The sequence below is a fragment of the Bufo gargarizans genome, chromosome 1 (assembly GCF_014858855.1).
Source record: "Bufo gargarizans isolate SCDJY-AF-19 chromosome 1, ASM1485885v1, whole genome shotgun sequence".
Lineage (NCBI taxonomy): Eukaryota > Metazoa > Chordata > Amphibia > Anura > Bufonidae > Bufo > Bufo gargarizans.
The window spans coordinates 500,625,200-500,651,069 of NC_058080.1; the positions used below are offsets into that span (position 1 = coordinate 500,625,200).

The 25,870-nt window shown below is 42.2% G+C and overlaps 1 protein-coding gene across 1 annotated transcript; it reads left to right on the forward strand.

The window, feature by feature from the left end:
- The first annotated feature begins 4,572 nt into the window (after window positions 1-4,572).
- Window positions 4,573-25,541, forward strand: LOC122933319 (leukotriene B4 receptor 2-like). Its single transcript, XM_044288255.1, is given in 6 exon segments — window positions 4,573-4,752; window positions 4,842-4,904; window positions 23,539-23,645; window positions 23,648-24,192; window positions 24,195-24,425; window positions 24,427-25,541. Coding segments are annotated over 4 exon segments (1,077 nt in total). The 5' UTR covers window positions 4,573-4,752; window positions 4,842-4,904; window positions 23,539-23,554; the 3' UTR covers window positions 24,637-25,541.
- The last annotated feature ends 329 nt before the right edge of the window (window positions 25,542-25,870 follow it).

The following is a 25,870-nucleotide window of genomic DNA, read 5'->3' on the forward strand; positions in this document are numbered from 1 at the left end:
GGGAAATGCACATCTACCACAAGTTAGGTTACTGGGCGACGTGGGATATTGGGAAAAATATGGGATACGTTTTATTGCACAAGTTTTTCATAAAGGACAGCTTAAGCCATTAAATAAAATCCTCCCAGATACTACATTAGGATTTATTGATAAATTTAGATATGAACAATTACGACACGCTATTCACTACACGGAGAATAAGAATTATTAAAAAATTGTAAGGAACACTTTTTTAGATTTTTGTTATGATACGACTTTCAACACTTCTATATCACACATCTATGCCAAATTAAAATATGAATACACTAAAACAATCACATTCAGAAGTGAGGCTAAATGGGAAAAGGACCTGCGGACTGGGAAACCTATCCCGTGGAACGCTGTCTACAGAAATATTAAAAGATCGACGGTCTCCCCTGCCCACGCATGGATCCTTTTGAAAATTATACTCCGTCTCTATTATACACCAGCTCTTTTACATATTATTTACAACAATAGGAAACAGAACTGCTACAAATGTAGTAAAGATAGAGGAGACTATATACATCTACTGTGGGAATGCCCAGGGATTAAAGAGTATTGGACTAAAATATTCCGGAAATTGCGGGATAGCTCCCCCATGAAATACGAGGCTTGCATTAATTATGTTATCCTGGGTGTATTCCCAGAGATAGACCAAAATAAAACTGAGCAGATACTCTGGCTTCGGGGTATTGCACTGGCCAAAATATTAATTATTAAATACTGGGGCACTCCGGATGGAAGTGGATGGAACGGATGAAAAGGGTTAAGCAATACGAATATATTCTCGCCCAAACAGCAGGAAAAAAGGTAACTTGGTTGCGGATATGGGGCAACCTGAAATGATAATATTAGGTGTAAAGACAGTAGCTCCGCGGAAAAAAGGGGGTTGGAGGGAGGGAAGGGGGGTTAGAAAATAAGAGGGAAACTTAGTATATGATGATATTATGTACCACTGTATTATTGCCTTGTGACACCAAAATCTAATACTGTAGATTCACTATTTGTAAAATAAAATATAATAATAAAAAAAATATATATGGATAAATCCGAAGCCTTAGGATTCTCATTGGATCCTGTCAAAAAGAAGCAGTTAGAAACTTTGACCCCCTTTAGATGGCCCTCTGAAGCTATAAAATATCTAGGGATCATGGTACCGGCTAATCCAGCTCTCCTCTTCAGGCTTAATTATGCCCCCTTACTAAATAAAATAAAAGCTTTCCTCTCCAAACCCTCAATACCTAATCTTTCTTGGTTAGGGAGAAAAAATGTATTGACGACATACGTCCTTGCTCAGGTTATGTACACGTTTAGATCTCTTACAATCACGGTCCCAAAGTCGTTCCTGAACAAGCTGAAAACACTCATGGGTAGGTTTCTCAGGGCTGACAAGAGAGCCAGACTGTCTTATGCACTCTTAACCAGGCGCCGGAAACAGGGGGGTATATCCCTTCCGGACCTGTCTATGTACATTCAGGCTATACACTTGGAGAGATGGTTGACCCTTTCTAGGACGCAACCTCTCCCCCTACATATTTCTCTAGAAAGGGCTCTTCTGGGAGAGAATCAGGAACACCTCATATGGAGACATAGTAGCAAGATTCCCAGTAGACAGGTAGTCTTAAGCGACATTACGAGGTGTACAATTATGCATTGTAATGCGACCTCAGCTCTCAATATGGGTCGGAACGGCCTTTCACCCATGGTACCTCTTCAGCTACTTCCACAAATGCTCTCAACCACGTCGAGTAGATGACCCAAGATCTGGGGATTTGTTCATGATCTCAGATTGGGGGACTTAGTGAAAATTGGCCCAAGGTCGGACTATTACACTGCCTTGACTGGTAACCCTGTGAATGAGATAGATATGATTCAAAAATGGGACTTCAAAAGTACATGTGCCAAGTTCTTGAGATCTTCGCTGCTACCCCTTCCGGATCCCACCTGGTTGGAGAATTATGTCCTTCTCCCTTCCACCCCCCCAAAATGCCTTTCTCTGATATATAGACAACTACTGACTGAGAGAGATAAGCAGATCCCAGCTTATTTGAGGGAGTGGGAGAAAGAACTGAATATCACATTGGATGACATGGAAAAGGCATTTATTCTGTCTCATTCCCATGGTTTCTCAGGGCGTGTGAGGGTCCAAGAGAACTCGGTCAAGATACTGACTAGGTGGTATCGTACACCGGAATTTCTCCACAAGATTAACTTAATTCCTTCAAATGAATGTTGGAGATGTTCCAAGGGGGTGGGTAGCATCTCGCACATTTGGTGGGCTTGCCAGTTACTGAGACATTTCTGGCATGAAATTGAGACTACTATTAACAAGGTATGCCATGATAACATTGTCCTTACGGGCCCATTGGTTCTATTATGGCGCCCAGAGAAAAACTTTAGACCAAAAAAATCCTTGCTGGCTACTCATATGATCTCAGCTGCAAAACTCCTTATCCCCATTAAGTGGAGGGAGGTTGACCCACCAACCTTGACAATGTGGTACGAGAAAATTAATCTTATCTGTAGGATGGAGGAGTTGGCTGGGTGGGAAAATAATAACAGGGACTTGTTTCTTAAAACCTGGAAGCCTTGGCTTGTGCATATGGAGGAGAGGTATGCTCAGGGCAAGGGCTAGTACTGTCTTCATTATTGTGGTATAGTAGGTATTGCATGTTCCTTCCACTCACATCATTTATATCTCAGAGGTATAAGTACTGTGGTAATAGCCATGGGATTGAATATTTGACATCCTGACTGACTTGTTTTTCTACCCTCCCCTTTTCTGTCCTTTTGTTCAATGGTTTGTCTTATACTGCCTCGAGCAGGTGGAGGCGATGACTGGGAAGGTGGATGTCTTCCAGCCAATTCTATATCTTGGCCCTAGGATAAAGTAGCATGAATGGAAGAGTTAGTTGACTCTAGCCTTATAGGCGGATACATGACATCTCTTACTTGTGGCTGGGAAGACTCGCCCTACTGGTTGACCCTCTCTCTGCTTTGTATGAAGGTCGAATTGATGCAATAATGTTGACTGTGCCGTATTTAACATCCGATTTACTAATTTGAACACTGTATGTCTTTATGCGGAAAAAAAAGGTCATAAATAAAGATTTAAAAAAATAAAAAAAGATAAAAAAAAACATCCTGCAGAATGTAATAAATGAATATGCGGATGTGGATGGCTACATTTATAAAAGAAAATCACAGAAATGAATGCACTATAAATAATGCACAAAATAACACAATAGATGCAAACATTACATGTGGTGCAGACACCTCAGTCATTGTTCTGCTGCCCAGGAGCAATGATTCTGTAAGTCTTCATAATAAGAAGGTGATCGCCTCATGTGAATGCAGTGCTTCACCTCCACTTAACTAGTAGCCGAATACTTCCTTCCCAACAATCTGCTGCTCATCTGATAGACTAAATATGCCTAACCTGTCCAGAGCCCAGATCCACCACTAAACTTCGGGAACCAGAGCCTACTGTCATGCAGCCCTCACTCTATGGAACACGCTACCCAGGTCATTAAGAAAGATATCATCACTGGACTTAAAACATGACTCAAAACGCACCTATTCGGTTTGACATTTGAGGACAAATAATTTGCTTCAAGAACTTCCTCACATGGTATCATCGTGAACTACTTGTCTGCTCCTGGACTGTACTTTGAGTCCCTGGTCAGAAAAGCGCATTACAAATGTTTGTTGTTGTTGACTAATGTTCTTATACATTACCCTGGAAGATACATCACCCATATCACAGGATGTCTCAGTGGCTGACTATTATTGGCAATAAAAGCATATAAAAACACAGAAAGCACTAGACCTTAAAGCAGTTTTATTATGAACCATTATCCTGCACCATTGTACAGTATTTATAATATACCTTGTATGTTAAAAATTATACCTGGGCTTGACTCTATGAAATATATCTGAATGTATCATCTGGTCTTGCACAATAATGCATTAGATTTACTTGCTAGGTTTTGTAAAGCCACATGCTGTGTCATATGGCACACTAAACTCGGCTACATCTGTAAGTAAAGTAATTGCTAACAAGAATGTGCACTTCTAATGCAATAGTAAAGTAGCTTCTGATGCAATGTCTACTTTGTCAGACTACTAACATTTTCCATGAAATCACCCTGCATCCATGGCACGTTTTAGAATGTCCAGTTCCCGGGTAATAATAGACTACAACTTGTGAGCTCATTTATGAGAGAAGAAAAAGGACTCGTAAGAAGGCTGACGGGAAAGAGGTTTTGTGGCCAGTATCCTCTGCAAAGTTCTATTAAAAGTATTTTACTTTATCAACGTCATTCAGCCATCCGATCACTGGTCTGTGACATAGATAAGGGGTGGGCCAGGAACTAAGAAGAAAATGTCATAAACTGTAATACAAATAAATGCTGGAATTTTAACAAAAGCAAATTAGACAAAAACACATGTCAAGGGAAAACACATTTTTTTCTGTTTCTGTAATATACCCCAGGCTGAATTTGAAACTTGTTTGCTGGGAAAAGCGAGTGGAAGCATTCCTCTCCATGCTGTCTAAGCATGAGTTGGGCGTGACACTTAAGAAGCATGTCTCAACTGGAGAGTGGAAGGATGGTCCAAGACCAAGGGAGGAACTCATGGGAAACGTACCAAGACGCAGATACTGAAATACAGGGAAGCAATGAAATGTGACTCAGACAGCAAAATGAACAGCTTGCTCATGCACTAAAAGTAAGTTTCATCACTAGTATAAGGGACATGTTGTCTTGTATCTCATTTCCATGTCTAACCTTGTGTCCACATGATGTTCCGTGTTACAGTGACAGGAAAGCTCACAGGGAAGAACGCAGGCTCTTGCTAGACTGAGTCTACTCTAACTCCAGGTAAGTTACTTCACATGGCTAAAAGATGTATACCGTATGATCTACTGTATATAACCAGCATGGGGAAAGATTCAGCTTGCTAATCCTACCAAAGTTTCATTATACGTAATAATATAATTAAATCTTTAAATGACTCTCCAAGGTCTTCTGCTCAGTAACAAATGGATAAGTTATAACTTAGTTAAAGTTGCATTCCTATCTCACATAGGTCCACTAACCTCCTGCCTGGATGTGGTGGCCAGAGGTGGTCAGAAGTATGGAAACAACTGAATAGCACAACTCTTTCAGCTATTTGCATAGTCCACCACCTCTGGCTGCCTCAGCTCGGTGGGAGGAAGGTGATACACCTTTAAGAGAGAGAAAAAAGTAAAAAAAATAAAATATATAAATCCTGTCCACATTTGTCAATTTGTGACAAGCTGGAGATGCAGTCCATCAGAGTCTAACACCACAGTAGTATGTGATCAGATAGATGCTCATGTTTAGTTGCAAAGTATCACTGGGGATGATTAATATTACAATTCTGGCAAGTCTGATAGATCCTATATACTACATTAGGACCACTTAAAACTAATAACTATAATCCCATGTAAGAATAGGTCGTTGGGGGAGAAAGAGAGATCAGTTATATTACAAATTCTGTTTAGCTATTTTTCTGCGGGGGGTTCTAAAAAAGAATGGTAACACTATTGCCCACATTGATTTGTCATCTATAAATCTACCTAGATATACAATGCCATAAGAGTAATGTTGTTAAAGGGAACAGTCAGTCGCTATTGTAAATCTTCTCATGTCTGCACTAGTACATTGCCCATAGGCATCCCCGATTCAACAGGACAGTCAAAGATTGCTGGTCCTGTCCCGGAGGCACAGGATGTTTCCTCCTGGCAGAATTGCTAGGGAAGACTAAGGCTAGTTTCACTAATATCCGTCAGGCTGCCGGAAGCTAAAGTGTCTCCGTCCGGTCCCATTAACTATAATCCAGACCGGCAGTGATCCGAGCGCAAATCCGGCAAATATGCTGAGAATCGGCAGGGCGAAAATCCTGCCAAAAAAGCCTGATGGATATTAAGCGCTAGTGTGAAACTATCTTAAGGCGTCGTGTATACAACTGTGTTCGTATTGCAGTGAATGTGTGAGATTGTGCTGAATGGCTGCTAACGTCATGCTTGAGGTGGTTACATCAATAAAGGAGCATGGAGAAGATAATTGTTTGGGTGTTGTGTGCGTTATGGAGGCACTGTGGTTTTCATACTATGGAGCACTGGTTATTGCTTTAAATCAGGCATGTCTAAACTGCGGCCCTCCAGCTGTTGCAAAACTACAACTCCCAGCATGCCCTAATAGCTGTAAACAATCCAGGCATGCTGGGAGTTGTAGTTTTGCAGCAGCTGGAGGGCCGCAGTTTGGAAATGCCTGCTTTAAATGAAGCATAATAGATGCCCCTCTTATGGCATACTATAGCTGATATTGCTATGGAGGTAAAGTAGCATCTAAAATATTGGTTATGCCCTGTTCTCTTCACCATGTCCCAGCTTTAGCTTCGGAAATAGCATAAACTGCCGATGTAGGTTTCACTAAATGCTTTATTACAGTTTGCAGTATATCACAAGTATTAACTCTTCTTGTACTCAGGTAGCTGATGCACCTTCACATACTATTTCATCAAGGAGAATGTGTGGGTAGTGCAACTTTAATAAAACCTAATATATTTATCGTCCCCATAACCATCGCAATGTGTAAAAGAAACGCATACAGTTTTTTAAGGTCAACATAAAAAATAAGTAAATCATAAAAAAATAAATAAAAAGACACATGCCCCAAAATGCCAAATGTAGACAATACATGTTGTCCTCGGAACAACCACTAGAGCTCATATTACTGCGCTGATGCAAAAATAGATTAAAAAAAATAGCTATGGAATGCTGAGAATTTTTAAAATGATCTTGTACTTAAAAGGGATTGCTGAAACAAACCCTCCTAGGACTCCTGACTCAGCGCCCCTTACTTTTTCTTGCCATAAAGGGTATCGCCTCTTTACCCACCATTTTCTTTTCACAAATAGAATTAGTTCAGTTCAATCACTTTACAAATACATTTGGGGTCATTTATCAAACTGGCGTAAAGTAGAAGTGGCTTAGTTTCGCATAGCAACCAATCAGATTCCACCTTTCATTTTTGACAGCTCCTGTATCTTGTTCTCTTGTTCTGGACCTGGGGATACAACACTATTTTAGTCCAGAGCTGCATTTACAATTCTGCTACTCAAAGCAGACTTGTTGTCAATCACAGCCCAAGGGAATATTCACACAGAGTTGTTGAATTTCTGTTCAATAATGCATCTCATTTTTATTCTTATTTATTTATTTATTTATTGGGGAGGGGAGACTGTTTCACACGAATTTACAGTAACCTAACAATTCAGCTAAGCTCCCATAATATAGCAGAATTTTTTTCTCGACATCATTATGTTACTTGGCCTTCTGCCTACCATAGGATTCCAGAACAGAAGCAGTTTACTGAAAATTAAAAATGACTATCACTAAGAAAAAAAAGCCCTACTTAACGATACCAGGTTAAAACACAAATATACTGAATTACATCTTGAAGAAACCTTATTAACCCCTTAAGAACATGGCCATATTTCACCTTAAGGACCAGGCCATTTTTTGCAAATCTGACCAGTGTCACTTTATGTGGTAATAACTTTAAAACGCTTTGACTTATCCAGGCCATTCTGAGATTGTTTTTTCGCCACATATTGTACTTCAAGACACTGGTAATATGGAGTCAAAAAAAATAATTTTTATTTATTAAAAAAAAATGCCAAATTTACCAAAGATTTGGAAAAATTTTGCAAATTTACAAATTTCTATTTCTCTACTTTTATAATAGATAGTAATAACTCACAACATTTTTATTATTTTACATTCCCCATATGTCTACTTCATGTTTGGATCATTTTGGAAAAGGCATTTTATTCTTTGGGGACATTACAAGGCTTAGACGTTTAGAAGCAAATCTTGAAATTTTTCAGAAAATTTCTAAAACCCACTTTTTCAGGACCAGTTCAGGTCTGAAGTCACTTTGTGAGGCTTACATAATAGAAACCACCCAAAAATTACCCCATTTTACAAACTACACCCCTCAATGTATTCAAAACTGATTTTACAAACTTTGTTAACCCTTTAGGTGTTCCTCAAGAATTGATGGAAAATAGAGATAACATTTCCAAATTTCACTTTTTTGGCAGATTTTCCATTTGAATCCATTTTTTCCAGTTACAAAGCAAGGGTTAACAGCCAAACAAAACTCAATATTTATGGCCTTGATTCTGTAGTTTACAGAAACACCCCATATGTGGCGTAAACTGCTATACGGGCACACGGCAGGGCGCAGAAGGAAAGGAATGCCATATGGTTTTTGGAAGGCAGATTTTGCTGGACTGTTTTTTTGACACCATGTCCCATTTGAAGCCCGCCTGATGCACCCCTAGAGTAGAAACTCCAAAAAAGTGACCCTATTTTGGAAACTACGGGATAGGGTGGCAGTTTTTGTGGAACTATTTTAGGGTATATATGATTTTTGGTTGCTCTATACTACACTTTTTGTGGTTCAAGGTAACAAGAAATAGCTGTTTTGGCACCGTTTTTTGTTTTTTTTACGGTATTCACCTGAGGGGTTAGGTCATGTGATATTTTTATAGAGAAGGTTCTTATGGACGCGTCGATACCTAATATGTCAACTTTTTTTTATTTATGTTTTACACAATGATTTCATTTTTGAAACAAAAAAAATCATGTTTTAGTGTCTCCATAGTCTGAGAGCCATAGTTTTTTCCGTTTTTGGGCGATTTATCTAGGATAGGGTATGAATTTTGCAAGATGAAATGATGGTTTGATTGCCACTATTTTGAGGTGTGTATGACTTTTTGATCTCTTGCTATTACACTTTTTGTAATGTAAGGTGACAAAAAATGGCTTTTTTTACACCGCTTTTTTTTTTAATGGTGTTCACTTGAGGGGTTAGGTTATGTGATATTTTTATAGAGCAGGTTCTTGCGGACGCGGGGATACCTAATATGTATCCTTTTTTTATTTATTTAGGTTTTACACAATACCAGCATTTTTTAAACCCAAAAAAAATATGTTTTAGTGTCTCCATATTCTGAGCCACAGTTTTTTTTATTTTTTGGCCAATTGGTTTAGGTAGGGGCTCATTTTTTGCGGGATGATTGGTACTATTTTGGGGGGCATACGCCTTTTTGATCACTTGGTGTTGCACTTTTTGTGATGTAAGGCTGGATCTCCTCGGCTCCTGTAGAAGGCAGGTCCTGATGCCGTGCACGGCATTGGGCAGCCTCTGCATGGCATCGGGCTGCCTTCTGAGAATTTTGCGGGATGAAATGACGGTTTGATTGGCACTATTTTGGGGTGCGTATGACTTTTTGATTGCTTGCTATTACACTTTTTGTTTCCCCCAATACGGGGACTCTATGCGCTCCCTCAAACACAAACCCCTTCTATGCCCCTCGGCATTGACCCAGGGTGCCTGCTGATTGATTTCAGCAGGCACCCAGTTCTGATCACCGCCCGCCGCACGGCGGTGATCGGAAATACACAGGGCGTACAGGTACGCGCTGTGTTTCTTTAAGTACCAGGACATCAGAGTGTACCTGTACGCCCTGTGTCTGTAACAGGTGTAGAACACTAAAATGCCTATTTATGCATGATAGGAGCATGGGTAGATGCTCATCAGTGTTTTGCACATTAAGGCTTAATGCACACGGCTGTTGCCGGCCATGGCCCATATTACGGCAAACAGCGGGTCTGCAATATTCGAGCAATGGCCGTGTGCTCCCTGCATCACGGATGCGGACCCATTCACTTGAATGGGTCCGTAATCTGGAGTTGCGGTGCGGAACAGAGGCACGGGACTCCACGGAAACACTACAGCATGTTTCCATGGTGTTTCTGTCCATGCCTCCGCACTGCAAAAAAATAGAACTTGTTCAATTTTTTTACGGAGCGGACGGATCACGGACCCTTTCAAGTTGAGTGGGTCTGGATCCTTTGTGGCTGCTGTCTACAATGCGCACAACGGCCGTGTGCATGAGGCCTAAGGGAGTTGTGCATCAATATCAGATTGGCAGGAGTCCGAATCAAAGCACGCATGCCGATCAGCTGTTTGTGTTGTCCCCTTGCAGCAGCAGCGCAGTTTCATCGATTGAACTTGAACTTGAAATTTAATGGGACGAGCACTTGTAATTATGCTGTGTCGCCGCTGTAAGCAAGACGACCAATGGGTACTCTTGAAGAGGAATCAGTGCTCGTACAAGCGCTGTATCCTCTTCAAGCAGCTAATTGGCGGGGATGCCAGATGTCAGACACCTGCCAATGTGATATTGATGACCTATCCTTGGGATAGGTCATCAATATAAATGCACTGCACAACCCCTTTAACTTTTGTACCAGTAAGTATGCAGCATATACTATATATGCACCTTTACTCTGTGCAGTTAAAAGTCCTGTCATTGATGCATGCGGCCCACTGAGATTAGAAGTGTATGGAGACTTATTTTCAATCAAAGCTCCATGAAAAATTATGCTAATTAGTTCATAGCAGTTAAATCTGAGAGACTTATTTTCACTAAGACGCCTTGGGCTCAATTCACACATCCGCAATTCCGTTCCGCAAATTGCGGACCCATTCATTTCTATGGGGCCGCACAATGTGCTGCCCTGATCCGGAAATGCGGACCTGCACTTCTGGGTCCGCATTTCCGTTCCCCCAAAAAATAGAACATGCTCTATTCTTGTCCGCAATTGCCGACAAGAATAGGCATATTCTATTAGTGCCAGCGATGTGCAGTCCGCAAAATACAGAACACACATTGCCGGTGTCCGTGTTTTGCAGGTCCGTGGATCCACAAAACACACACGGATGTGTGAATGCACCCTTACATAGATGCTCTTAGGCATCTCATACAACCAGCCTGTACTCTAATCTGTACTAATAAGCTGCAAATGGTGGATATGGTGCTGTTTGTAGATGGGTCTCTGGATTGACTGATATTAGCTAACAAGCTTTTTTCTATGAAGCATCCTCAGAAGATAAGTCTCCATACACCACTGTCTTTATTGTGAGCTGCGTCTAAGGCATCTGGCAGCCAGTACTGCTCTGTACTGATTTGTGGCAAGAACTGTTACAGATGGGACTCATATGGGCTAATCTGCACACAAAATTGCAAGCAGAGGGTTAAAATTGTTTCTTTAATGTCTTGCAGAATCTGTGGCGTGAGAGCAAAATTCTGAATTTTGTTTATTTTCTGTACTTAGAGCTATTTCACAATTTCTTTATTCTGCACTTTTTTGTTCAAAAAACATTACATCTAAATTTTACTTTAAATTCTAGTAGAGTCTACAAGCATAGCTATTTGATTTTTTTTGTCCTGTTTCAATATTTTTATTTTTTATTTTTGTGGTCAGCAAATTAGCCCTGTTTATCAATATGCTGCATGCAATGTCCTTGCAAAATGTCACAAAATAACAAACCTCTTGAAATGCATGGCATTTTTCACATTAGAAGCGGTGGGCTTCCTATTCAGAACAGAAAATATACAGTAATTGTGTACACACCATTCAGATGGTTCAAAATGTGCATTATATTATTGTTGCGTTTACCATCCAGGTGTACTACACAATTTATGGCAGTTTATAGAAATATGGCTATGTTTCTAGCAAAGCACGACAACTAATGCTCACAAGGGTGATAAAGTTATATCACCAGTCTATTGCAACACTTTCCACAGCAGTATGTATACTTATGTATGCATGGCAGGTAGATATGACCAAGTGTCTTGACATTCAATTTGGGTCCAAACTGGAGATTCGATTTGGATATGAATAAGGCTATTTTAACACTGATGTTTTGGCTTTCCGTTTTTGAGATCCGTTCAGGGCTCTCACAAGCGGTCCAAAACGGATCAGTTTTGCCGTAATGCATTCAGAATGGAAAAGGATCCGCTCAGAATGCATCAGTTTGCCTCCGATCAGTCTCCATTCCACTTTGGAGAGGCAGCGTTTTGGTGTCCGTCTGATGAAACTGAGCCAAACGGATCCTGGCACACAATGTAAGTCAATGGGGACAGAGCCATTTTCACTGACACGATCTGTCACAATAGAAAACGGATCCGTCCTCCATTGACTTTCAATGGGGTTCAAGACTGATCCGTCTTGGCTATTTTAAAGATAATACAAACAGATTCTTTCTGAATGGATGCAGACGGTTGTATTATCTGAACGGATCCGTCCATGACAGATCCGTCCATGACGGATCCGCACAAAACGCGAGTGTGAAAGTAGCCAAAATTTGACCTGAATTGAAAGTGCTGAAATTGCCCTGAAAACTCATATGGCACTCCGTGATCTCCAATGATTATATCTGACCCCTTTCAAGCCACTTAAAGAGGACCTGTAACCACAAAACACAATGCAATCAGAAAGCATGTTAGAGACCAGAAGAAGCTGAGCAGATTGATATATTGTTTTTTGGGAAAAGATTCAGTAAAACTTGTAGTTTATACATTTATATATTTGTTTTTATGCAGCCCTGTGGAAAACTATTTGTACAGCGAGGAGGGGTTGTCAGTGATTGATAGCATTGTGTGTATAAGTGTACAGGAGATGTGTGGTTGTTTAGGTGTAGTAGCAGCAGCAAGGGCAGTAGTAGCTGCAGCACTACAGTATGGAATCTGACTGGCAAGATAGGAGGAGTGCAGCTGTATAGGGGTAGTAGTACTAGCAGCAGAGGCAGCAATAAGTAGCTGCACTGGTAGCAGTATAGTATGGAAGGTGATGGACAAGGCTGGAGATGTGCAGCTGTATAGGGGTAGTAGTACTAGCAGCAGAGGCAGCAATAAGTAGCTGCACTGGTAGCAGTACAGTATGGAAGGTGATGGACAAGGCTGGAGATGTGCGGCTGTGTAGGGGTAGTAGTACTAGTAGCAGGGGCAGCAATAAGTAGCTGCACTGGTAGCAGTATAGTATGGAAGGTGATGGACAAGGCTGGAGATGTGCAGCTGTATAGGGGTAGTAGTACTAGCAGCAGGGGTAGCAATAAGTAGCTGCACTGGTAGCAGTATAGTATGGAAGGTGATGGACAAGGCTGGAGATGTGCAGCTGTATAGGGGTAGTAGTACTAGCAGCAGAGGCAGCAATAAGTAGCTGCACTGGTAGCAGTATAGTATGGAAGGTGATGGACAAGGCTGGACATGTGCGGCTGTGTAGGGGTAGTAGTACTAGCAGCAGGGGCAGCAATAAGTAGCTGCACTGGTAGCAGTACAGTATGGAAGGTGATGGACAAGTCAGGAGATGTGTAGCTGTATAGGGGTAGTAGTACTAGCAGCAGGGGCAGCAATAAGTAGCTGCACTGGTAGCAGTACAGTATGGAAGGTGATGGACAAGGCTGGAGATGTGCGGCTGTGTAGGGGTAGTAGTACTAGCAGCAGAGGCAGCAATAAGTAGCTGCACTGGTAGCAGTATAGTATGGAAGGTGATGGACAAGGCTGGAGATGTGTAGCTGTATAGGGGTAGTAGTACTAGCAGCAGGGGCAGCAATAAGTAGCTGCACTGGTAGCAGTACAGTATGGAAGGTGATGGACAAGGCTGGAGATGTGCGGCTGTGTAAGGGTAGTAGTACTAGCAGCAGAGGCAGCAATAAGTAGCTGCACTGGTAGCAGTATAGTATGGAAGGTGATGGACAAGGCTGGAGATGTGCGGCTGTGTAGGGGTAGTAGTACTAGCAGCAGAGGCAGCAATAAGTAGCTGCACTGGTAGCAGTATAGTATGGAAGGTGATGGACAAGGCTGGACATGTGCGGCTGTGTAGGGGTAGTAGTACTAGCAGCAGGGGCAGCAATAAGTAGCTGCACTGGTAGCAGTACAGTATGGAAGGTGATGGACAAGTCAGGAGATGTGTAGCTGTATAGGGGTAGTAGTACTAGCAGCAGGGGCAGCAATAAGTAGCTGCACTGGTAGCAGTACAGTATGGAAGGTGATGGACAAGGCTGGAGATGTGCGGCTGTGTAGGGGTAGTAGTACTAGCAGCAGAGGCAGCAATAAGTAGCTGCACTGGTAGCAGTATAGTATGGAAGGTGATGGACAAGGCTGGAGATGTGTAGCTGTATAGGGGTAGTAGTACTAGCAGCAGGGGCAGCAATAAGTAGCTGCACTGGTAGCAGTACAGTATGGAAGGTGATGGACAAGGCTGGAGATGTGCGGCTGTGTAAGGGTAGTAGTACTAGCAGCAGAGGCAGCAATAAGTAGCTGCACTGGTAGCAGTATAGTATGGAAGGTGATGGACAAGGCTAGAGATGTGTAGCTGTATAGGGGTAGTAGTACTAGCAGCAGAGGCAGCAATAAGTAGCTGCACTGGTAGCAGTATAGTATGGAAGGTGATGGACAAGGCTAGAGATGTGTAGCTGTATAGGGGTAGTAGTACTAGCAGCAGAGGCAGCAATAAGTAGCTGCACTGGTAGCAGTATAGTATGGAAGGTGATGGACAAGGCTGGAGATGTGCGGCTGTGTAGGGGTAGTAGTACTAGCAGCAGGGGTAGCAATAAGTAGCTGCACTGGTAGCAGTATAGTATGGAAGGTGATGGACAAGGCTGGAGATGTGTAGCTGTATAGGGGTAGTAGTACTAGCAGCAGAGGGAGCAATAAGTAGCTGCACTGGTAGCAGTATAGTATGGAAGGTGATGGACAAGACTGGAGATGTGCGGCTGTGTAGGGGTAGTAGTACTTGCAGCAGGGGTAGCAATAAGTAGCTGCACTGGTAGCAGTATAGTATGGAAGGTGATGGACAAGGCAGGAGATGTGTAGCTGTATAGGGGTAGTAGTACTAGCAGCAGAGGGAGCAATAAGTAGCTGCACTGGTAGCAGTACAGTATGGAAGGTGATAGACAAGTCAGGAGATGTGTAGCTGTATAGGGGTAGTAGTACTAGCAGCAGGGGCAGCAATAAGTAGCTGCACTGGTAGCAGTACAGTATGGAAGGTGATGGACAAGGCTGGAGATGTGCGGCTGTGTAGGGGTAGTAGTACTAGCAGCAGGGGCAGCAATAAGTAGCTGCACTGGTAGCAGTACAGTATGGAAGGTGATAGACAAGGCTGGAGATGTGCGGCTGTGTAGGGGTAGTAGTACTAGCAGCAGAGGCAGCAATAAGTAGCTGCACTGGTAGCAGTACAGTATGGAAGGTGATGGACAAGGCTGGAGATGTGCGGCTGTGTAGGGGTAGTAGTACTAGTAGCAGGGGCAGCAATAAGTAGCTGCACTGGTAGCAGTACAGTATGGAAGGTGATGGACAAGGCTGGAGATGTGCGGCTGTGTAGGGGTAGTAGTACTAGTAGCAGGGGCAGCAATAAGTAGCTGCACTGGTAGCAGTATAGTATGGAAGGTGATGGACAAGGCTGGAGATGTGCGGCTGTGTAGGGGTAGTAGTACTAGCAGCAGAGGCAGCAATAAGTAGCTGCACTGGTAGCAGTATAGTATGGAAGGTGATGGACAAGGCTGGACATGTGCGGCTGTGTAGGGGTAGTAGTACTAGCAGCAGGGGCAGCAATAAGTAGCTGCACTGGTAGCAGTACAGTATGGAAGGTGATGGACAAGGCTGGAGATGTGCGGCTGTGTAGGGGTAGTAGTACTAGTAGCAGAGGCAGCAATAAGTAGCTGCACTGGTAGTAGTACAGTATGGAAGGTGATGGACAAGGCTAGACATGTGCGCTGTGTAGGGGTAGTAGTACTAGCAGCAGAGGCAGCAATAAGTAGCTGCACTGGTAGCAGTATAGTATGGAAGGTGATGGACAAGGCTGGAGATGTGCGGCTGTGTAGGGGTAGTAGTACTAGCAGCAGGGGCAGCAATAAGTAGCTGCACTGGTAGCAGTATAATATGGAAGGTGATGGACAAGGCTGGAGATGTGCGGCTGTGTAGGGGTTGTAGTAGCGGCAGCATGGGCTGTAGCAGTTGTGGCAGTGGTATCATTGGGTGATGATAGTCAGTCCTCAAAGATCATTGGAAGATCTATTCAGTGGCTTCAGCCAGAGGTGTGTGAAAACACTCACAGAGCCATGCCTTCATTTATTTTCACAAATGTAATGCTTTCCACACTTGTGCAGGAGAACTTTTACCTGCCACGTTGAATACCCTCTCTGACAGTACACTGGAGTCTGGAAAAGACAGCACACCAATGGCAAACTGGGTCAGTTCCTGACACTGGTCCAAGCTAGTACCTTCACTAATACTCTCCCCATCTGACCCTAAACTATCTGTATCGTGTGTCTAAAGATACGCTTTCATTGCTGTCTCTCTGCCAGGTGTCCTGTGACATCAATGTATAAGCTCAGAATGCACATGGTTTCCCTGCTTGGGATCTTGCATCGTGTTAGGGCAATCGGCCCTTCTCTATGATTGTCGGGGTCCAAATTTAAACTGCACACAGAGAAAACTGACACAGACACAATGGCTGAATCAAGTAATCTGTTCAATTTAAAGACAAGCTCACAATAATATAGGCTTCAAACAGAAAAAGACATGACATTTGCGGTTACAAGATATCATAAGACCATACGTATGTTGTTTCCATTCCCCCCCCCCCCCCCCCCCCCATCCCTTCGCACTTCCTGAGCCTCAGACTGATACCTCTGCTAAACAGAAAACTGTGGGGGGTGCTATCACACACACATCTTATTATTATCTGCATATAACCTTTTCTTTTTAACCCTGTAAGCTCCATTCAATGCACTGCATAAGTCCATATGCCATCAAATCTGGATTCAATGCACTGCATAAGTCCATATGCCATAAAATCTGGATTCAATGCACTGCATAAGTCCATATGCCATCAAATCTGGGATCCAGGCCTTTTCTCACGTGCCTCTTTATCACCACCCAGTAACCTGGTTGCAGACTGGGAGTTCCTTCTACTGAGTCAGGATCTAGAAGTGAAGCAAACACTTGTTTATGTGTGTCTTCTTACCTTTTTGTGAGGGCCTGCTTATAACTAGTCAGACTATCATTATTCTTCTGCAACTGTTGAGGGAAGTACAACCCTAGCTACGGGCACTGCCAAACAGTATCTCAAAGGGGGACAATCCTGTCTTTCTGTTTGGTGTTGTTCTGACTGAATACAATGCTAGGGGTAGGCATTCTGGCCAGGGTCGGCGAGTCTCCTGCATGGGTTTCTGGATCTTCAGTTTCAAGGTGGCATTCAGATGCTTAACTTGGCCACTGCTTTGGGGATGGTGAAAGGCTTGGGTCACCCCTAATGCCTGCATGACCTCCCTCATAACTTCTCCTGTAAAATAAGAACCTCTGTTTGACTCAATGACCACAGGAACACCATACTTGCATATCAGTTCACTGACCAGTTTCTTTGCAGTTTTCTTAGCACTTGCTTTTGCTATGGGAAAGGCTTCTGGCCATCCTGAAAAGAGACCAACACACACAAGCACAAATTCATATACATCTACCTTAGGCAGCTGTATATAATCTATCTGCAGTCTCTGGAACGGGTAAAGTGGCCTGGGGGTTTTCTTGCTTGGAGTCTTCACCACCTGGCCGGGATTGTTCAATGCACAGACCATACATCCTTGCAGCTGTTGAGGAGAACCCTGGGGCAATCCACCCTGCACTTACCACAGTTACCATGGCACCCTTTGACAGATACATAGGCCCATGGGCCTCCTGTACCATAGCTGGATACATGGGGCGGCGAAGACACATGCTGTCCTTATTTCTCAACAGGCCCTCACCATCAGGGCTAGCTCCTTGCTTAGTCCACAAGTCTTTTTCCTCAGGTGAGGCTTGCTCAAAGAACTTGATTAGAGTCTCTCTGGACACTTCCACGGGTTTCAAGGCTCTTACCGGGGTGGCTTTGGCATTCAATGGCTGGCTTATCTGCCCGATCGTTGCCTCTTGCCTCTGTCGTGATGTGGTTGGTATGAGCCTTTACCTTTATGATAGCAACTTCTTCAGGTATAACAAAGAGTTCATTAATTCAAACACAGAGTCTTTGTTCCTAATTGGCTGGCCTGCTTATGTAAAAAAAAGTCTCTGTTCGCCTTCTTCCCCAGAGCCAATTTACACTTCATTTCAACTCTGCCTCCTGTGCAGACATTTGTGGAGGGAGTAGTTCAGCAATGACTATCTCATGTGGTATGACCACTGCATATCCAGTATGGAACCTGCCATCCTCTCCCATAAACCTGCTTCCATCTGCAAAATACTCAAAATCAGTGTTATCAAGGGGTCTCATGCACATGATCAAAACCAGATGTTTCTTGTTGCATTAACTGCACACAGTCATGTGTATCTTTTTCAAACAAATCTTGCAAAAATTCACTATTCCCACTACCCTCCCCCATTTCCACTTGTATCCTTTCAACAGCCTTTCTTTCTGGGGTTAGGTGGCGAACTCCATGGGAGAGGCAGTGTCCTAGAAATATAACCTTGTTTTTACAATACTGCAGCTTCTGCTTTGAGGCTTTGCACCCTTTCTGATACAGGAAAATTAAAAGAGATATAGTTGCCCCACATCAAGTCTCATTGTCATTGTTTTTTCTCTTTTGGTCCCCGGAGTTACTGTGTATTGTCTCCATGGTCTGTCTCAATCCAATCCCAGGATTTGGGTCTGGCTCACAAGGTACTTTAACACCCCGAATCCTCCTCCCTTGGATTATAATCCTTCTGGTACACCTAGTCAGCACTTACGCACAGACCACCTTGGGGACCCACCAGGTCCATAATAACCTCAACACGGGGTGTCCCTTTATTTATTTTTTTCTTCTTTCTGATCAGACAAATAATTTATCAGTACATACAATACTGTAGTTTGTCACGAGAAGATTTGCACCCATTGTCTGCCAGAAATGTCAGCAGGGACAAAGTAGCCTGCTCACACACTGGTCGAGACTCTACGCAAAGAAGCAAATCATCAACATATTGTAACAGCACCACAGTCTGAGGAGGTTCCCAGTTAACTAATACAGAATGCAGGGCTTGGGTGTACAGAGTGGGTGAATTCCGTGCCCCCTGTCCACACTGTCCAGGTATATTGATGGCCCTTAAAGGGAACCTGTCACCATGATTTGGAGTATAAGGCTGAGGACATGGGCTGCTAGATGGCGGCTAGCACCTCCGCAATACCCAGTTCCCATAGCTCTGTGTGCTTTCATTGTGTCAAAAAACTGATTTGATACATATGCAAATTAACCTGAGATGAGTCCTGTATGTGAGATGAGTCAGGGACAGGACTCATCTCAGGTTAATTTGCATATGTATCAAATCGTTTTTTTTTTACACAATAAAAGCACACAGAGCTATGGGGACTGGGTATTGCGGATGTGCTAGCGGCCATCTAGCAGCCCATGTCCTCAGCCTTATACACAAAATCCTGGTGACAGGTTCCCTTTAAATGTAAATTCAAACAAGTACTGGCAATCTGAGTATAAGGGAACACTGGAGAAGGCATTAGCTAGATCAATAACAATGAAACATGTAGAATTGTGCAGTACTTGTGACAACAAAGTGTGAGGGTTTGGCACGATGGGGGTCTGAAAGACAGTTACCTTGTTCACCACAGTTAGTCTGTCTTAGTCCCATCTTTGTATGATAGTACAGTCGCCCTTTATACACTACAGATTTCCATCCTTCTTTACACACCTGTTCTGCCACTCTACACTATGTATCAACTACTTCTTCACATTCATGATACTTTATCCACCCATCATGGGTCCTTTTGAATCTTTCCCAGACTAGCTTTCACGGGGCTTCCTCCCTAACTCAGGGTGCGACCGTACTAGTACTCCTAGGGTTAAGATTCCCATACCTCATACCTGCTTTTTCCAACACTTTATCAACATTCTTTAAACCTTCTTTACCTCCTATATTCTCCACCAATTGTTTTGCCGACTTGTACTCCTTAGGTACACTCCCTGAGTTCCCCATTTCAATAGCTGTTAGCCTAGAATTACTTCATTAGAAAACTATATCAATTCAGACGTCTATATTTCCCTTGTTTATACCGTGAGTACTTCCCCACTACACCCTCTTAGTGTATACTAAACAAAACAAGATTCCCCTAGGACAAGTTTTTACCCCTACTCAACAATGTCTATAAGGGTTCCAAGGTTCCTGGTTCTTTTTCATTGCATTCTCAGTAATTTTATAAATATATAATTCAAATAACAACAGCTACATTAATGCATATACCCAGCACAAGACCAAAGTTTTCCCAGTCAATTCCAACGTCCATGTCTCATTACCCAGCAATCATAGGAATCATAAGGTTCTTACCTATAAAACAGGCTTGACTGTGAGTAGACTTTTATAATTCCCCTCAACCTCGAAGGCTGATTTTCAGACAACAGGAGACACAGATAATTGCAAGAATACGTTTCTTACCTTTCTTAGCCTCCGCATGGTTTCGATGCCCCAGGGAAGAGTCCATTAGTCGAGCCCCACATTGGCCATTAGTCGAGGTCCAAATTTAGACTGCAGAGTTTTATGTGCACACAGAGAAAACTGACACAGACACAATGGCTGAATCAAGTAATCTGTTTAATTTAAAAACAAGCTCACAATAATATACTGTAGACTTCAAACTGAAAAAAAAAGAAAGAAAAGAAACCATCATATGAGGAACATGACATTTGCGGTTAAAAGATATCATAAGACCATATGTATGTTTCCATTCCCCCCCCCCCCCTTCCCGCACTTCCTGAGACTCAGACTGATACCTCTGCTAAAGAGGAAACTGTGGGGAGGAGGGGTGTGTGTGCTATCACACACATCTTATTATTATCTGCATATAATCTTTTTTTATTTAGCCCTGTAAGCTAGCTTCATTCAATACACTGACCTCCATCTCCCACAGTGCCATGTATTTTTCCACCAAGACCCTTTGTACTCAGAGACAAAATGGATTCCCATCTCTCACAATAGTGCCCATGACATATTTCAATATTGTTCCTCCTAATCGGCTGAGAATGATTGCAGGGTATTAGAGGCAAGCCTGGCTGCCAGCATACTGGGGGTGATCCTCCATCTTCCCTGCCCTACTGTGCTGTCTTCTGATTTGTTACATGGCTGTATCCATTTTGATTGATTTGTCCAAATCGAATCAAAATGTTTCAGACTTGCAGGAACCCCAAAGTTTTGGGAACTTTGAGATAAATTTGACTAATTTAGAATCAACTTGCTCATCTTTATTTTCAGAACACACTTTTATAACTGGCAACCTAATGACAGTTTTTCGTTGTTAGCTCAGTAAGCTGATGGGGTGGATCTTAAAGGTGTGACAGGGGGCCCCATACATAACTTTGGTTGGGTCACCAGAAATGCCAAATCAGCCCCTGTATGCATGACATGGCCTCTATATTTAACCCCTTCCCAACCTATGACGTAATACTACGTCATGGGAACCACTGCGTTCCCACAATTTGACGTAATAGTATGTCATAGTGATCGCACGGGCACTGGAGCGGTGTGAGCGCGATCACTGCAGGGGCCCGGCAGTCCGTGTAGCCGGGCCCCTGCTGTATGCGCCGCCATCGCTGTAAATCGGTGTAGTAGAATACAGTCACTGCACTGGTCCCCGCTGCCATTACAGAACCCGATGCCAGCCCCCAGCCCCTCCTCCCTTTCAGCTTATACACCCGATGGTCGCAGCATTCGCCCCATAAGACGCACTGCTATTTCCCCCCACTTTTGGAGGAAAAAGTGCATCTTATAGTGCAAAAAATACAGTACTTAAAAAAATATATACATATTAGGTATCGCCACGTCCGTAACAACCAGCTATATAAAAATATCAAATGACCTAACCCCTCAGATGAACACCGAAAAAAAAGAAAAAACTGTAAAAAAAGGCATTTTTGTCACATTACATCACAAAAATTGCAACAGCAAGTGATCAAAAAGGCATATGCCCCCCAAAATAGTAGCAATCAGACCATCACCTCATCCCGTAAAAAATGAGACCCTACATAAGGGTCTGAGAGTGATAGCTACGTAAGCTATCACTCTCAGACAATGAAGATTATTTTTTGCTTCAAAACTGCTATTATTGTGCTAAAGTGAAAAAAATAAAAAAGTATACATATTAGGTATCACCACGTCCATAACAACCAGCTCTATAAAAATATTACATGAACTAACCCCCCAGGTGAGCACCGTAAAAAAAAAAAAAAAAGTGCAATTTTTGTCACATTACATCGCAAAAATTGCAACAGCAAGTGATCAAAAAGGTGTATGCCCCCCAAAATAGTACCCATCAGACCGTCACCTCATCCCGCAAAAAATGAGACGCTACCTAACAGAATCGGTCAAAAAAAAAAAAATATGGCTCTCAGACTATGGATACACTAAAATATCATTATTTCGGTTTAAAAAATGCTATTATTGTGTAAAACTTTAATAAATAAGTAGACATATTAGGTATTGGCACATCCGTAACGATCTGCATTATAAAAAAGTCACATGATCTAATCCCTCAGGTAAACGCTGTAAAAATAAAAACAGTGTCAAAACATCCATTTTTTGGTTACCTTGTCTCACAAAATTTTTTAATATAGAGCAATTAAAAATCATATGTACCAAAAATAGTACCAATAAAACTGGCACCTTATCCCCTAGTTTCCAAAATGTGGTAGCTTTTTTGAGTTTCTACTGTAGGGGTTCATCAGGGGGGCTTCAAATGGGACATGGCATCTAAAAACCAGTTCAGCTAATTCTGCCTTCCAAAAACCATATGGCGTCCCTTTCCTACTGCGCCCTGCCGTGTGTCCGTACAGAAGTTTACGATCACATGTGGGGTGTTTCTGTAAACCGCAGAATCAGGGTAATAAATATTGAGGTTTTTTTTGGGCTGTTAACCCTTGCTTTGCTACAGGAAAAAATTGATTAAAATTTAAAATCTGCTTAAAAAGTGAAATTCTGAAATTTCATCTTCATTTTCCATTAATTCTTGTGAAACACCTAAAGGGTTAACAAAGTTTGTAAAATCTGCTTTGTATACCTACATTTTTGGGTGGTTTCTATTATGTAAGCCTTACAAAGTGACTTCAGACCTGAACTGGTCCTTAAAAAGTGTGTTTTGGAAAAATTCCGAGAAATTTCAAGATTCGCTTCTAAGTCTTCTAACGACCCCAAAAAATTAAATGTAATTTTCAAAATGATCCAAACATGAAGTAGATATATGGGCAATGTAAAGTAATTACTATTTTTGGAGGTATTACTATCTATTATAAAGTAGAGAAATTGACATTTGGAAATTTGCTAATTTTTTCAAATTTTTGGTAAATTTAGTTTTTTTTTATGAATAAAAATGTGTTTTTTTTACTCATTTTTACCACTGTCATGAAGTCTGATAGTAACGAGGAAAACAATCTCAGAATGGCCTGTATAAGTAAAAGCGTTTTAAAGGTATTACCACATAAAGTAACACATGTCAGATTTGCATGGCCAGGGCAGAACGGGTTAAGACACATTGTAATAAAAATTGGAACTCATATCATAGTAACATTACTATGTCTGCACAATATGTTCTCCCATAATAATTTTTCCTTTATTCCACTATAGGTGGAGCCATTTCAAAATGAACATCTGTGTCAACAGTTATGGAAATGATACAATCCTGAGTTCCCAGGCTTCCCGCATCTCTGGAGCAATATTTCTGGGTCTAGCAGCATCCTGGGTTTACCTGGGAATGCCTTCATTATCTGGAGCATCTTATGGAAAATGAAAGGCAGAGAAAAATCTGTAACCTGCATACTCATCCTTAACTTGGCGATAGCTGATGGGACAGTCCTTCTTCTTACTCCATTTTTTATAGCATTTTTAGCTTTACAGACCTGGATATTTGGTAGAGGTGTCTGTAAGGTGGCCTATTATCTCTGCTGCCTTAATATGTTTGCAAGTATTTTCATTATCGCTTTAATGAGCATGGACCGGTTCTTAGCTGTTTTCCGACCTTATGTGGCCCAGTCACTGCGTAAAAGGGAAGTGGTAACAAAGGTTCTCTTAGCCATATGGCTGCTAGCAGGGGCCCTGGCTCTTCCAGCCTTTGCTTTCAGAGAGGTCATTTACAATCAACAGATTAATGCAACTATCTGTGAGCCATGTCACGCCAGCCGCGGAGAGGCTATCTTCCACTACACCTTTGAGACAATGGTGGCTTTCTTGGTTCCCTTTCCCTTGGTATGTTTCAGCTATATGTTGGTATTAAGGAAGCTGAAAAATCAAGCCGGTTTGGACAAAGATCACGAATTGAGAAACTGATAGCTGCAATTTTGGTGACTTTTGCAATACTCTGGCTTCCTTACCATGTTGTCAATGCAATTCAGGTGACGGCAAATCTGACATCAGGAAGCACATCTGATAAACTGGCAATACTTGCTAAAAAGAGCAGAGCTGGGGCTACTGCTTTAGCCTTTTTTAGTGCCTGCGTTAACCCTCTCTTGTATGCTTTTTGCAGCATCAGACCTATTTAGAGTATTTGGTGTAGGCTTTGTAGCAAAGCTACTAGAAGGAACGGTGGCAGAAATCCAAAGAAGGGTGAGATCCCAACGAGACCTTGTAAAGGGTCTTGTAAGAGTTGGAAGTCGAGGAGAATCAGTAGACCTTGAAGTAAAAAATGGCGTAAAATTAGGGCCTCTAAATGGTGGCCTTCAGCCATAGACACATGCTATAGCACTTAGGCCTTCATGGAGATGTGCATTGTCTGTTTGATACCTTAGCATGCGCCGTAAGGCGCCATAGCTCCAGAACAGTGTGAAGTTCAAGCAAGCTGCATGCCTCCACATAACATCAGAGGCATAAAAAGGTACAGTAAGGCCCCATGTTCCTCTGTGGAAGCCCTATTACAGCTCCGTACAATAATAATGAAGCCATGATACAACCATGATACATAAGATCTTATTATGCCAACCCTGTAAATACACCTTATAAATTATTTTTCCACAATCGTTTCGGTATATGATGTTCTCATAATACATTTTTATGTAGTAACAACTACAAAAATATGCTGCAGTAAGGGTCTTTTTACAAGGACAGATACTCTGCTAGTCATGAGCCTTGATCATTGGTGAAGTCACTTAACACTTAACACTCATTACCCACATTCACATGTGCCAATTATCTTTGGTATGAGGACAAAGTATTGGTATATGATCATTTGTTGCCATACAGTTTCCATTGGCATCTCGTGTTTACATACAGCAATGTGCTGCCAACTAAAAATATTTTTTTTCTGCCATATAATAGATGTGACCACCCGACAAACCAGCAGATGCACCTCTATACAGAGCAATGATCAGGATCGAGTGTGGTTCATTCCCAATACTTGGCCACAAAAAATTTCACTAGGTCCTTGGCAACACCTTGGTGGCCTGTAGTCAACAAAAAAAAAATGAAGATTACAAGGATTTGTTGACATGGACCACTTTGTTGCTGTTCTCACTATATAGCTACAAACTCTTTGTTCTGCTTTAAAGAGTCACTGTACTTTTACACAATTTCATTTCATTTAATAGAGAATGGTGTAATTAGAAAACTTCACTTCCTTTAAAAAAATAAGGCTGCATCCACATGAAAAAAAGGCTGTAAAGTCATGGCCACTAGGGGTCTCACTTCCACCTATGCAGTCCACTGCCTGTTGTCAGGCAAGATTCTTTCTTAGCAACAGAGACAAAGAAAACAGTTTACAGGAAGAGGGGGCGTGTCAGAGAGCACTGAGCACCCTAGCCGGATAGAACTGATTCTACACTGCTTCTAAACATTATCCCATAATTAATGTAAAAACATACATGTACTTGACAATCTCTTTCTAACAAAGCTAGAACCAGTCCTGTACCCCACATGGATCCAGAGATCTCATTGCTCAGCTAGATTTATATCAAGCTCACAGCTCAAG